Here is a 13,488-nt window from a genome sequence, read left to right as displayed (position 1 = left end):
GACAAAAACTTTCTTGAAACTTTTTGGCCGCAGGCTGCGGAGGTACGACTGCTGCCCTGGACGGCAGTATTGCCAGCCCGGGCTACCCAGACACGTACCTTCCCTCTGTGGACTGTGCCTGGAGGATCAGCGCAGCCGCAGGAAACATGATCGAGCTAACCTTCTCGTACGACTGCCTTTTTCCTCTTAGTCTGTACAATCTTGCATATCTTGACCTGGATTCAATGTTTGTTTGTTTTTTCAATTTCTTGCGGCTCTGTTTGTGCTGTTTGCTGGAAACAAAGCAAACACGCAGGGCTCATAATCACTAAAGGGGGATGCTGAAACTGTATTGCTTTCTTGCCACTCATACCACAGTTCTGTTTCTAATACAATTTAAGAATATGCAGCAAGAAACGTGCAGCGAGAAACCAATAATTAAAAAAGCAATATTAACAGCGAGTGCCCTTAGCTTGCTCCCAACCCTACCTTTCCTCCATTTGCTGCTTTTGAAAAGCGATGCGCTCAGAATTAAACCAAGCAGCTTGTCGCCCCAGTAGTAATACTCAACCATGGATGCGGCTCCTTTTCTGCGGCGTATTTCCTACACGTTCTTAACAATACTCACTGCTGTTTCCCGACATGACCGCCATGCTATGACAATGTATTAGTTTACGTGACTGTTTAGACGCAGGTCATGCAGCTGACACTTTTCTCACAAGCTCTCTCAGAGTTTCCATTGCACATTTTATGCAGGCAATATTCTGTTTTTACCAAAATGTATAGCTAGCGTGGGAGCCCTAATCAACTACTAAGGAAGATCGAGAGATTGGAGTTCTCTGCGTCTATTTCTTTTTAAGGCTCTCGTGCCTCTCACGTGGTTACAGTTAAGACGCGTTTGCAGCTAAAGAAAACGTTAAAGCGCACAACTGTTTTCTAGTTTTCTAAGCTCCGGGAATATTGCGCTATAAGGCTCTGAGCGGTGTTTTCTTTTTTTTTTTTTTTTTTTTCATGCAGGTTGTTCTCTCTGGAAGCGAGCGAATTCTGCAACAAGGACCACTTAGAAGTGCGCGAGCGCAATGCCCACGGCAAGCTGTTGGGCCGCTTCTGCGGAGACGACGTCCCCGCGAACCTGACGCGCGCTAATGGACTCTGGCTCAAATTCCACTCGGACGACGCCGACGTGGGAGCTGGTTTCTTGGCTCACTTCACCACACGTGCGACTGCCCTCTTTATCCTCCCTAAGGGAACTTTGTTTCTGTTGTAGCTGTAAAAACTGCACCTAACTGCAATGCTGAACGAATGAAGACGTGGTCTCAAGTATTTGTGTGACAAAATGTGTGTCGTTTGGCAGCCACAAAAAAAAAAAAAACGCATTAGTGGTGCAAGTATTCTAGTAGCTACTATTTCAAAGCAGTGTTTTTGGTGCAAATCCTCCCAGGAAGCGCGACAAAACGCCAACTATATGCACCCAGCGTAGCGTTTGTAGTGCTGCGTTTAATACCTTGAACGCTGTACCTAAAGATAAGCACTGGGAAACTCGTAAACAAAGGACAGCATACAAACCACCTTAGCTTCGCCTCAAGCCAACAGTGAATTTCTGTGGCTCTGGTAGATGCTGCTTAGAGTGACTGGATTGGAACAGTAGGCAGGAAGACCAAGGGAGATCAAAGCCTCCTCTGAATAGTTGCTAAAACGCCAACAGTCCTTAGAACCCAAGGCAACAAAAGCCATTATTACGTTGTTTATATTTTTGGCGTCCGAAGAGGAGGTTGAATGAATCCACATTTCGTATATAGGAAGTGCACTGAAAAAAAGCACGTCCCGTCGGCAGGTGTTGATCGCACGACTTGCGGAGTTCGTGGGTTTCGTTTACACTTCAGTGGCAGCATGTTGCTTATAGTTATACATAGCCCGATTGCTTCCCATCTCAATTTATTATTCAGTTACGTTTCCTGTTTAACAACAACAACAACAAAAACAAAAATTTCAACATTTCTTTTGTTTCTTTTTGGTTCCAAAGGTAGTCGGCTTCATTACCTTATAAACAAAAGAGCAAATCCTATAAACTTCTGGGGGCGAACATCCTCGCCGTTCGTTTTAAAGGCCCCTATCTTCCTCTAAGGCTTTTAACGTTAATAGACAAGCGGCGTCTACTAAATCCAGAGCGCAGCATATGACAAATGGAAGTACGCTTTCAAGTGAATGCCACTGGGATAGCCTTTTCACGCAGGCATTATAGGTCAGTGTTAGCCTGTAAGAAGCATTGGATACATGGCAGCTTTATTTCTTCTATGAGTTCCCGCTTGAAAGTTTGCCTTCCGGAGCGTGTTTCTTCGCTAAACAAAAGATGACAACCACCGCGGGAATGTGATAAATTCAGTCTTTTTTCCGACCGGTACAGTGCGCACTGTGGACCTGGAAGGCACTTCTGGAGTCATCGAGTCTCCTTTGTACCCGAACGAGGCATTCACTATGGGCCCCTTCACGTGGAAGCTGCACGTGCCCGACGACCTCTACCCGAGAATCAGCTGGGACAGCATGTTGTCAACAGACGAAGAGTGCTGGTCCAACAACATCGCCGTGCGTAAAAGCTTTTTTTTTTTCTTCTTCTTCTCTGTTCTTGAATCTCTGCCACACATGGGCTTGTGTGCGCTAAATGTTTCTTTTCCATCAAAAGCTTGATTTATATTGGTTATGCATATTGAGATTCTGCAGACAGGGAGAAGACTGATGAAACAGCGCCTGCATGTCTCTAGTGTTGCTTCGTTGCGCTTTTTTTTTATGTGAATTTGATTTTCCCTCGGGTGAGTCGGCAAAGTATAAAATTTGTCAAATGTGTCTGTTTAATGCCCCGAAGGGGCTCAGTATCTCGCGCGATCCCGTTTATGGAGGGCTCCGGATTAATTAACACCATCTGCGACTATTCAACATACCCTCACATTGCACACACCACAGGATAGTATTTGAGGGAGTTAATAAACTTTAATTATTGACCACTAAATTGGCCTCATGGTCTGGGTCCTTATTTCAGCCCTTTTCTGGCTTCCACGAGCCTATTTAGTCTCCTGACAAGAAGAATCAGATCATCCGGGCTTGAGCTCGTTTGAAGTGCCTCCCACTGATCCCTATTCGGATTTGTTATGTAAGGTTCTTTTTTCTGTCATGTGCACTTCCATGTTACATAGTGCAGGGCTGGAGTTGACCCGCACCATGGGCATACGTCCCTGAAGTCTACGGGGTGTAACTGGTGCAATTTAGGTAAATTGACGAAAGTGCCAGTCTTTAGCCTACACATATCCGATGGCCTCTTCAGTCATTACTTTACCGTGCGGCTGTGGGTAGATCATATGATTCCCCCTATACAAGTTTGATATCATAGAGTAGTCGGGATCGATGGACCTCACGTCCTCTGCCATAGGTGTGTTGGGGGCCCAATAGTTTGCGTACCCTTTATGCGCACGTAGATTTCCTGTAATCGCCTCGTGTCCCGGTACCCAAGTTATCGTTTCGGTAAGTTCTTCTTGCCATTCTTCTTTACGTTTGTTCAGGATGTGGTGTGTATTGGTGCCAATCTTTTCTCTTTGCAAATCCCTGCATGCTGTCTGGGACTTTGTTAGGATTGCTTTCTAGCGGCTTGCTTGATTTTCTTCACTCTTGGATATAGAATGCGATGTCTAATTCTTCCGCTTCCGTAATGGAGCATTGAAATAACAACACAGGGGAGTTTTCAGTATTTCACCCTCATCTAAAGAGGAGAGCCGCTGCAGGGATAGAACCCGCGACTTTGGAATCAGCGGCCGAACGCCGAAGCGATTGAATCACGATGACAGGTTGCACATAAAGTGTTTCTGTGACTAAACCATAGCGTCTTTCAAACTGAAACTTCCTAGCGAGGTGGCAGCGCATGCAGTGATTAGTGTGGTTTCCATCCCCTTTCGTTTAGTTCAGAATACAGCTTTAACGTAGCTGACAAAAATGCATATAAAACTAATATGACCCAGGACAGCTCCAGACTTCCGAGTTAAGTGAAAAAATAAATATTGTGCAGCTTTGACGCTTAGCAAGTAGTACTGCGTAAAACACTTTTTTTTTTTTTTCGAATTGCCGATTCAGTGCTCCACATATCTCACACAAACACACACACACACACACACACACGCCCACACACGCACACATATATATATATATATATATATATATATATATATATATATATATATATATATATATATATATATATATATATATATATATATATATATATATATATATATATATATATGTATGTAGCTTAGCTGGAAGAGCACTGGACGCGATATTCGGAGGTCGTGAATTCATTCCCACCATCGGCGCGTTGTTCTTTTTCTTCCTCTATTCATTTAATATTCTTTATCCCGATAATCACCATAAGACTAATTCTTATCAGACACCAACAGCCAAAACAGGAAAAAAGAATCCCCAACGTTTGCCTTAGACTCGTAGACTGTCAGCTCCTTTACTATATATATTACGCTTGGAGCGAAGCGGAGAAACAGAAGATAAATATGAATACGCGCTGTTTCGTGCTTCATTTTGAATGTGTCTTACATATTGTTACACGCGGTCGACAATAAAGTCCAGTCAGATATACAACAAATTTTCTCTGTTTTTAATCATCCTGTCACAAACCAAACTAAAAAAAAAAAAAAAATATGCATATTTTGAATTTGAGCGCTGTCTACGCAATACACAGTCCCATACGCCAACTTCACCGCATGTCATGTCTTCGCGATCACTCGGCATATATCGTAGAAATGCACAGTACTGAAACCGAAACCGCATATAGTACCCCATCATGGCAACAAGGTTCTCCTGCTTCCCATAAAACAATGCACATGACCGCACAACAGATCTCTAACTTTTGTTTTTCCACAAAACTAGTATTCACAAAACCAAAAAAAAAAAAGCAGTAATACTGTGGCTGTATCTTTCATATTGATTGGTGAATTCGCTGTCAGTTTTTGGTGCCCGGACAGCGGTTTCTCCACGCCGTGTTAAACAGCGCAAATTGCGAACTTGCTTTTTTGTGATTCCAGGTCATCGAAGGCATCGATGAGGGTTCACCCGAGGTGGCCACTTACTGCGGCAACAGAAAGCCAGACCCCTTGGTGCTCCGGTCGTCACACGTGCAGATCCGGTTCACCTCAGGCACTGGTTATGCAAAGTGGAGAATGCGGTGGGAGGCCGTCAACGGCAGTTACCTGCAGGGCATAGATATTGGCAAATCCGGTAAGTACGCCTTGTAACTTTGCAGTTTGTGACTACGGGAGAGTGAATCTGAGGCCACATGCTTGCTTGCACTATATTCAGTTACGGAAGTAACCTGCAGGATCAATACGTGGGAAGATAGATTGCCACGAGCATTCGCCGGCCGTTGCTGACGCAGAGGTAGCCCTTCAACCATCAAAATGTCGTGAAAACAATGACTCTGTTTCTTTGGAAGGCTTACAATCGAACACCACACACTATACAGAAGGAATCTATACCAAGTCAGTAAAATTTCAAGGAAAAAAAAATCCGCCAATATTCTCATTGTTCAACTGAAGAGCGTTAATTAGCCACGGGAGCTTCAAGCAGCGCCATCCACTCCATGAATTTTGCACTACTATTAAAAAACACAGCCACCTTCGGTATGTCCGGTATATTTTATCATTATATCAGTCATTAAATTTCATAAGCCTGTGCGTAACACAACGAATCGTTTTACCCCAACCGCAACGCCTCGCGACAAACGGTTCGGCCGTACTAGCCGTCTGAAGTTTTTCACAATGCACGGCTTTAGGGCCAGAAAGGTCGTCGGTGCAAATCCCACAGATATTTTAGCCTTCATCTTAATTATTAATTTTATCCTCCGAAACATGTCAAGTCATTTCACACCACTTTGAACATTCTGCGTCAAGCGGTAAACATCCTTTCTAACACACAAGCAGCGCATCTATACGTCGATTCGGCACTAATATTGGGAATTACAAACACATTCGCTATATCCAGGACATTCATTCATTATACCAGGTATTACATCGCATAAAGGTGCAATTTAGACGAGATAAATTGCTTGACACCATCCGGAACTCAACGTAACGAACAGTTAGACCGTAATGACCGCCGAAAATCTACCATGTTCACAGTTCCATACCGAAAAGGTCATCGATGCAACTCTCACACATGTTTACACTCTTTTTAAATTAGCAGTTCTGTTCTTTAGAAGTTGTCGAATCATTTGACACCAACATTAATGGTCTGCGTCAAACGGATGACCCCAAAATTTTACCCATATTACGGTCGTAGATATTATCACATAATATCTATTTTATTGCCTTTTCCCATAAGTTTCACCTTCCCTTCAGATTAACGTGACCCTGGGAAAAAAAAAAAGTAGTAAGAGCTAGCACCCTCAAAAAATGACGGAGGTTCTATCCCGGTAAAACCTAGTTATACGAGTGCAAGCATTGTTAAGCGTGGCTACACATCAGCCTCCGCCTGAAAGCCTTTCACACTAAGTCGCGAAGCATCATCGGCGATCGGCGGGCTGGTCGGCCGATTCCACCTCTGATGCATTGGTCTGACCCATCGCTGATACATTGGCCGACAAAGATGCGAGCACAACCAACGACCGCGTATAGTTGTAGTGTGACATGTCTTAAAACCAGCGACGCCGACGACACGCGCTGCGGACGGTCGCCCGATCGGTCCTCGGGAGAGTGGCGAGGATGTGAAAATGTAACGCCTACTGTGCTTAGCTACGCTTCTCTCTTCCATGTTCGTACTAAACTTAATCAGAGGAGTGGCGGTATTTGATGACGACACTCACCAGCGATGCACTTTCGGCCAGATTATTAAATATGGTTCGGTCGACACCTGCCCCATTTCTGCGGCATTTACTACCTATCCTAAGTAGGATATTTTCTTACCACTTCCAGTGCATCGCTACTTATTGTGAACCGCTTTTTTTTTTTTCGATGCTCTTGGACATCACCTTCATTTTCTGCATATTAATTGCCATACTTACCTTTCACCTTTCTAGTCTTTCCTGTCTAGGTCACTAATCATTTCTTATAGCCCTCTGAGTTACTTAGCAATGCAATGCCGTCAGACAATCGCAGATACTTAGATATTCTCCATCAATCCTCATCGCTAACTTCTTCTATTGTAGGCCTCTGAATGCTTCTAAGTAAGCTGTGAGTAGTACTCGGGAGATCTTACGCCACACTGCCTATCAGTCCCTGGCACTAAACATTATAGAGCTCATCACATCTGCCCAGCTGCAAGGCCACATGATAATGTTTCAATGGATCCCTGCCCACTGCGGCCGCCATGGGAATGAGCAGGCCGATATTGAAACGAAAAGCGCACTCATCAATGGCTTCCAAACAGCTGTGCCTTTTTCAAGAGCGGATACGACGTGTCTTCTAAAGAGTTGTATGAATATTGCTACAGCAGCTTACTGGGCTCAACCAGACGCCCGACACATCCGTCTAAGAAGGCTCGATCGAACATTTAAATTTAATGTTCCGCGTGATATTCCGCGTTATCAGGCATGCTTGATATATATACTTCGTCTAAACGTGGCTTTCACGCGCAAGTACTTACATTTAATTGGACAGATGGACTCACCGGAATGTTCAACTTGTGGCATCCCAGAGACTGTGGACCATGTATTATTGGTGTGCCCAGAGTATTCGAACAAAAGAAATGTGCTAGCTGCTTCCTTGAAGCGCTTAGACAAGAGGCCTTTGTCGGAGGAACTGCTGCTTGGCGCTTGGCAGGACAAGGGGAAGGGCGTCCAGGCAGTGCGTGCTCTTTGCCGTTATTTGAGCGCCAGCGGACTTGATTCGCGCTTGTAAAGCAAGCTGCTGATGTCTGTATATATATTTCATATGCCTTCTCCCACATCGTCACCCATCATGACCTTTTTTCTTCTCTTCTTCCCCTTCCCCAGTGCAGAGTAGCAGGCCAGATTTGAATTATTCGGGCCAACCTCTTTGCCTTTTCCTTTCAATAAATCCACCTACCTCGGGAGATCGTGTCTCCTTGCCTAACACCTTTTCACCACGGTGTAGGCTGGGGCGCTATATTGAGCCGAGAAATATATTTCAAGCCCCCATTCGGCAATTCCGAAGGAGTCTCTTTATCAAGCGAACATGGTTTCGCGTTATTTCAATAACCGAACACGCATGCTCCTAGCTTCAGCTACGACGCATCGTTAACTCTACCTGCACCTATTCCGAATGTGGCACGTGAGTGGAGCAGAGTTGTCTTACCTGCATTGCATGATATCCAAGGAATGTAACGTGAATGCCGCAAATAGCACATGGTTCTGCACCTGTATTAAACAATAAACATTAATTTCTACAGGGCCTTAACGACAGAATTCGACAAATTTGAAGCCTCGGCCAAACCTGTCGAAGAGAACATATCTATTCTTAGTTTCTTACTGAGAGATACAGCCATCTTTTAACGCGATAGAATTCAGGGGTGTGTTACGCAGAAAATCCGGCATCGGCATTGCCGTTGTGAGCGCATAGGAAAGCATTTGCAAGCCACCTACAGACAACTTTGCGGAGGCCAAGTCATCACATCAAAATTCTCCCCAAAAGAACATAAATATCTTGTTGAATTTCTCAAGAACGGGCAATAAAGAAAAATATACCGTGGTTTAACTCTGGTTAACCCTAGTTGAATTGCGATAGCAACGGTGGAAGCCTCTTTTACCTGCTGCATTGTTCTCCTATAACGCCCTATCAGCGTAAGGTGCTACATTATTGGGGACACTTAAGCTCATCCTTTTTAAGAGTATATGACGCAAGAGCGTAAGCTACCAGCCCACATATAAATGAGAAGGGTTGAATGCTGCTGAACCGAATGTGGAGCGAAAGCATTAGCTGCGGGTGACCGAGCGTTCTTCGTCTTCTTTCTTAGTTTCTTCGTCTTCGTCTTCTTCTTCGCCTGTTTAGTCTTAGTTTACTTCGTCTTCTTCGTCTTCATCTTCTTTGCCTTTGTCTTCTTCTTAGTCTTCGCGGTTGTGACCGACCGTCCTTCGTCTTCTTCTTCGTCTTCTTCTTCTGGGTCTTCTTCATCTACTTCATTTTTGTCTTCTTCGCCTTCGTCTTCTTCGCGGTTGTTCAAGGTCATACGTGGCCCTTCGCGAGACCACGCGACGGGCCGAAACCTGGCGCAGTATTGCTATCGCAATAAAAGTGTCGGCATTTTAAGCGAGAAATCGGGATCATGGCGCTGGCAGGTGGTCGCTGGCAGCTGACATCGCCGAACACTAATACTTCTACTGTCTGTGCGAATTAACGACGCCACACGATATCAGAAATCTCGGAGGAGATGCTAGTTCGGTCACTAGTTTGAGGTGGGACTGTGGAATAACAATCAACCTTCCAGTGCTCCAGTCAAGCACTATACACCTAGGCTACGCAGGCACATTTATACGCTTAGTTAAAGCGGGGCTTTATACGTGGGCTGGTAACCTACGCGATGGTTTCGTACCCTAAAAGGCGGATATAGCATCACCACGGCCGCCCCAGCACCACGACACGGAACAGAATCAACTTCAGTCAGTAGCAGAGCAGAGCTTCGCTTTGTTTTCGAAGTAGTCTCGCCTTTATAAGCATGTCTCGCGTGAAAAAAGGGAGAGGCAAGAGTGCGGTGACAGCGGCGGCCACTACGAATGAGGATGCTCTTATGACTCGCACGCAACGCAGGTGCTGAACATATTATGCCACAGCGGAGCTTAAGTGTTCCCCATAATTTTTGTTGGATATTGAACAAACTGTGCTTCTGTTATGTTGTTTTATGCAAAAAACTGCATTGTCAAAATTTTATTTGGTTCATATTCATGCGCCCTAACAGGTGCCGTGTGCAAATTCCAAGTTGAACTGGCCAATGCGTCATCCGTGGTCAACATCACCTCACCTGGGTACCCAAACAAGTACACCGACTACCTGAACTGCACTTGGACCTTGATGGCGCCGCCAATGCGGTCAGCCAAGATCATTTTCGACGTGGTCAACCTCCGGAGCTGGGAAACCATGGAAAGCTGCTTCTACGACTACGTCAAAGTTTTCGATGGTTTGTACGCACTGCATGCTATGTACTGCGTGGCATACCACATAGTGATTTACGCAACTGCTAGCTTGCCTCTGGACCGTCTATGGACCGCCCATGAAGTATTTAGAGACTTTAAGGCACGGCAGGCAACAAAACTAGTCAGAGCTTTCTGTAGAAAGCCACTGAATACCCTCCACTTTCCCTTCCTTTCTTCTTTAATTGTTCTATTTCGCTTCTTAGGGCAATACTGAATCCAGGCACCATTCCGCACTTTATTACTTATTTTTCTGTGGAAAGCCCCGCTAAGAATTCAAGTTTGGACATCAGGGTGGCGTGAAGTGTGAAAGGTGATAACCGATGGAAGAATTGAGCTTGTGATGACTAATTTATAATCTGATGTAGGGGGAAGGTCGTTTTGCTCTCAGAGTGCACCTAATAATAAAAAAAAAATGAACACTCCTTTTTTTCTTTTTATCTTCGCAAGGTGGAGTTATTTCCTAAATGTTGTTCTTCAGAGATGGGTTTGCTAGATGAAATTGTTTAATGTGAAGATCTAACAAAATGTCTGCTTAAGCAAATTTTTATAGTAATTATATCATGCCCTCTTGAGACGAAGTCGTTTTTTGATGCACAACATTCCTCAGCATGTCAACATAGCTAATCAATGACCTTCTATTTTGGTTTGGTTTGGATTGTGGGTTTAACGTCCCAAAGCGACTCAAGCTATGAGAGACGCCTTAGTGGAGGAATCCAGAAATTTCGACCACCTGGGGATCTTTAACGTGCACTCACATCGCACAGCACACGGACGCAACTCTGTTTCGCTTCCATCGAAACGCAGCCGCCGGGGCCGGGACTCGATCCCGCTTCCTTGGGCGCAGTAGTCGAGCGCCGTAACCACTGCGCCACCCTGGCGGTGCTGACCTTCTATTTTCGGTTGGCATTCAAGTATAGCACCAACAATAGGGATGCACACTTATCGAACTATTCAAAGTCTGCTACAATAGCAGCAAAGTGTGAGGACATTTTGCGGAACTACTAGAGAAAGCTTCAACTGGGCAACTACAGATCTTAGAGCTCCATTGCTCGCCTTTACCGCGTCACGATTCCCCGGAACGAGACACAATCCCGCATCAAGCCATGTCACAAACAACGAGAACTCTCAAAACCAACATTAGCGTATTATTTCCAGTCAGCACGTCTGTGCTTCAATTTACTCATTTTTTGTTGCTAGAAGAATCGGCCCTGGATAAGGGCAAGAAAGTATAATTTCTTTAAAATCGGTCGAGTAACACTCTTTCGCCGACGCTTCTAAAAAATTGCTGTCCTAAATATTTGAAAACCGTTTGTCAGAGACAAGACTGCTTATGTGTAGAAATGAAAAAACAGCTATTTTGGACTGCAGTGTGGCCGCAAATGAGTCGCTCAAGCGGAGATAACCAGACAGCTTTTTCAGCACCGAGCGCTACCCTGTTCGCACGTCTGACCGCTTTATTGTGGTCTTGTGCTTCTCTACGTCATCGATGGGAGCATTTGCGAGGCCTGCCACGCGAAAACTTGCTTGTGGATGGTTGTTCACTGTGTATAACATACACTCACACGTTATCGGCCGCTGTCACTGTCTGAGGACGATTGACGTGACATGGAACCCCGCAACGACCAGTCTTCACGCTTCCCCCTGTGACGCGCCCCACAGTAACGCAAATGCCCTCTGTACCTTTCTGCTTCTCTACCCCGCCGGGGTGGCGCAGTGGTTACGGCGCTCGACTACTGTTCCCAAGGATGCGGGATCGAATCGCGGCCTCGGCGGCCGCTTTTCGCTGGAGGTGAAAAGCAAGGCGCCCGTGTGCTGTGCAATGTCAGTGCACGTTAAAGAACCCCAGGTGGTCGAAATTCCCGGAGTCCTCCACTACGGCGTCTCTCATAGCCTGAGTTGCTTTGAGACGCTAAACCTCACAAACCAACCAACCTGTTTGCTTCTCTGACGGCGCCCTCTCCATCCATTGCCCTCGTTTGACGGTGCCCGGGGCACTGTCATGGGATGCGGGGTGGTTTAAGCATGCAATTGGAGGTACCTATGTCGTCAGTTCGAATCCCTGTTAGAAACTAGCATCCAGTGAGACTAGCAGATAAAGGCTAAATGAAAAGGAAAATTGTATGGCAACACCCAGAACGCTGCTTTAAGAAAGGACGGATCACATTTTTAATCCGAAAAACCGGAAATCTGGCCCCATACGAGTGTCCGCTTGAGATGCCTTCGCCCACCGCAATCTTTATAGGTACCGTTGAGTGGTAGCAACATAAACTACCTCATACGTATTTTCGCGTAATGGGCTAGCGATGCTTTCGGATTAAAAGTTCACTAGAACCACGCTTCTCGCTTGAGATGCAGCTTGAGTCGTGTCCAGTATGATGTGTGGTCTGATTGTGAGAAGTCATGAGAGTATATATAAGGGTATAAGTAGAGGTTTTTAAAGCAATAATTAAACTAGAGTACAGTGGAGTTCTGGGTCAGTTGGTACGACAAGACTTACAGGGAGCTTTAGCGCGGGATAGACGAGGAAGAGAAAGGAGCGCTCGTCTTGTGTGCCTTTCTTGTCCTTGTCTCGCGCTAAGCCTCCTTGCAATAATTGCCTCAGACGTGTGTGTGTATATATATATATATATATATATATATATATATATATATATATATATATATATATATATATATATATATATATATATATATATATATTGTTTGTTTGTTTGTTTTGTTTACCGTAAGAAAAAATAACTTTACTATTTAAAGTAAACTCGCTATTTCTGTTGGTTTATTATTTTTAACCTGATCTCACGTTTATTTCGAAAAGTGCGAAATGGGGCAGTACAAATACTCTTTAATTTCCTGCTGGCAAAATCATTGTTCATTCATGTCTGGTTTCACGGGTATGAAGTTCACTAACACGTTTGGCGAAACAATTAAGCATCGATTACTATTACTTGCTCATACATCATTGAAATCATCAGCCCATAGCAACATTAGTCCACTTCACTTCAAGAATACAGTCGTCTTTATTTGATACTTAAATTAACGTAGTTATGTACAAATAATGTGCCGAGTAAAGGTATACAAGCATTATGCTAAATAATTATGCGATAAAATGGGGCTTTCTGTGTGTCAGGTACTCCGAACATAAACTGGAGGGTTCTTAAAAGTTTCCAGACATTCCTTCTCTAATTATATGTTTTCCCTCAAGCTATACACGGCAAACTTCCCAAGCATGCTAAGATGGGCCTATTGGTGTGACCGTGATGAAAAATACCTCTAATGAAATAAGACTAAGTCGGTTCTACTTCGCGCCGTTAACGTTTCAAATTACCGTTGTAGTTACGAGGAGCATTTGAATGGTAAAGGGCTGCTGAGGACAC

The 13,488-nt window shown here is 44.6% G+C and overlaps 1 protein-coding gene across 1 annotated transcript in view; it reads left to right on the top strand.

The window, feature by feature from the left end:
• LOC146185518 (cubilin-like) overlaps window positions 1-13,488 on the top strand; it is a 124,027-nt gene that overhangs the window by 55,868 nt on the left and 54,671 nt on the right. Inside the window, exons 35-39 of the mRNA XM_084606475.1 lie at window positions 34-166; window positions 997-1,196; window positions 2,384-2,562; window positions 5,058-5,250; window positions 9,880-10,098. Coding sequence (XP_084462601.1) covers window positions 34-166; window positions 997-1,196; window positions 2,384-2,562; window positions 5,058-5,250; window positions 9,880-10,098 — 924 coding nt within the window. The remainder of the gene's footprint in view (window positions 1-33; window positions 167-996; window positions 1,197-2,383; window positions 2,563-5,057; window positions 5,251-9,879; window positions 10,099-13,488) is intronic.

The sequence above is a fragment of the Amblyomma maculatum genome, chromosome 6 (genome assembly GCF_055883805.1).
Source record: "Amblyomma maculatum isolate TAMU_Amacu chromosome 6, ASM5588380v1, whole genome shotgun sequence".
Taxonomy (NCBI): domain Eukaryota; kingdom Metazoa; phylum Arthropoda; class Arachnida; order Ixodida; family Ixodidae; genus Amblyomma; species Amblyomma maculatum.
Note: the sequence above shows the minus strand (reverse complement) of the source record. Positions and strands in the feature narration are given on the sequence as shown.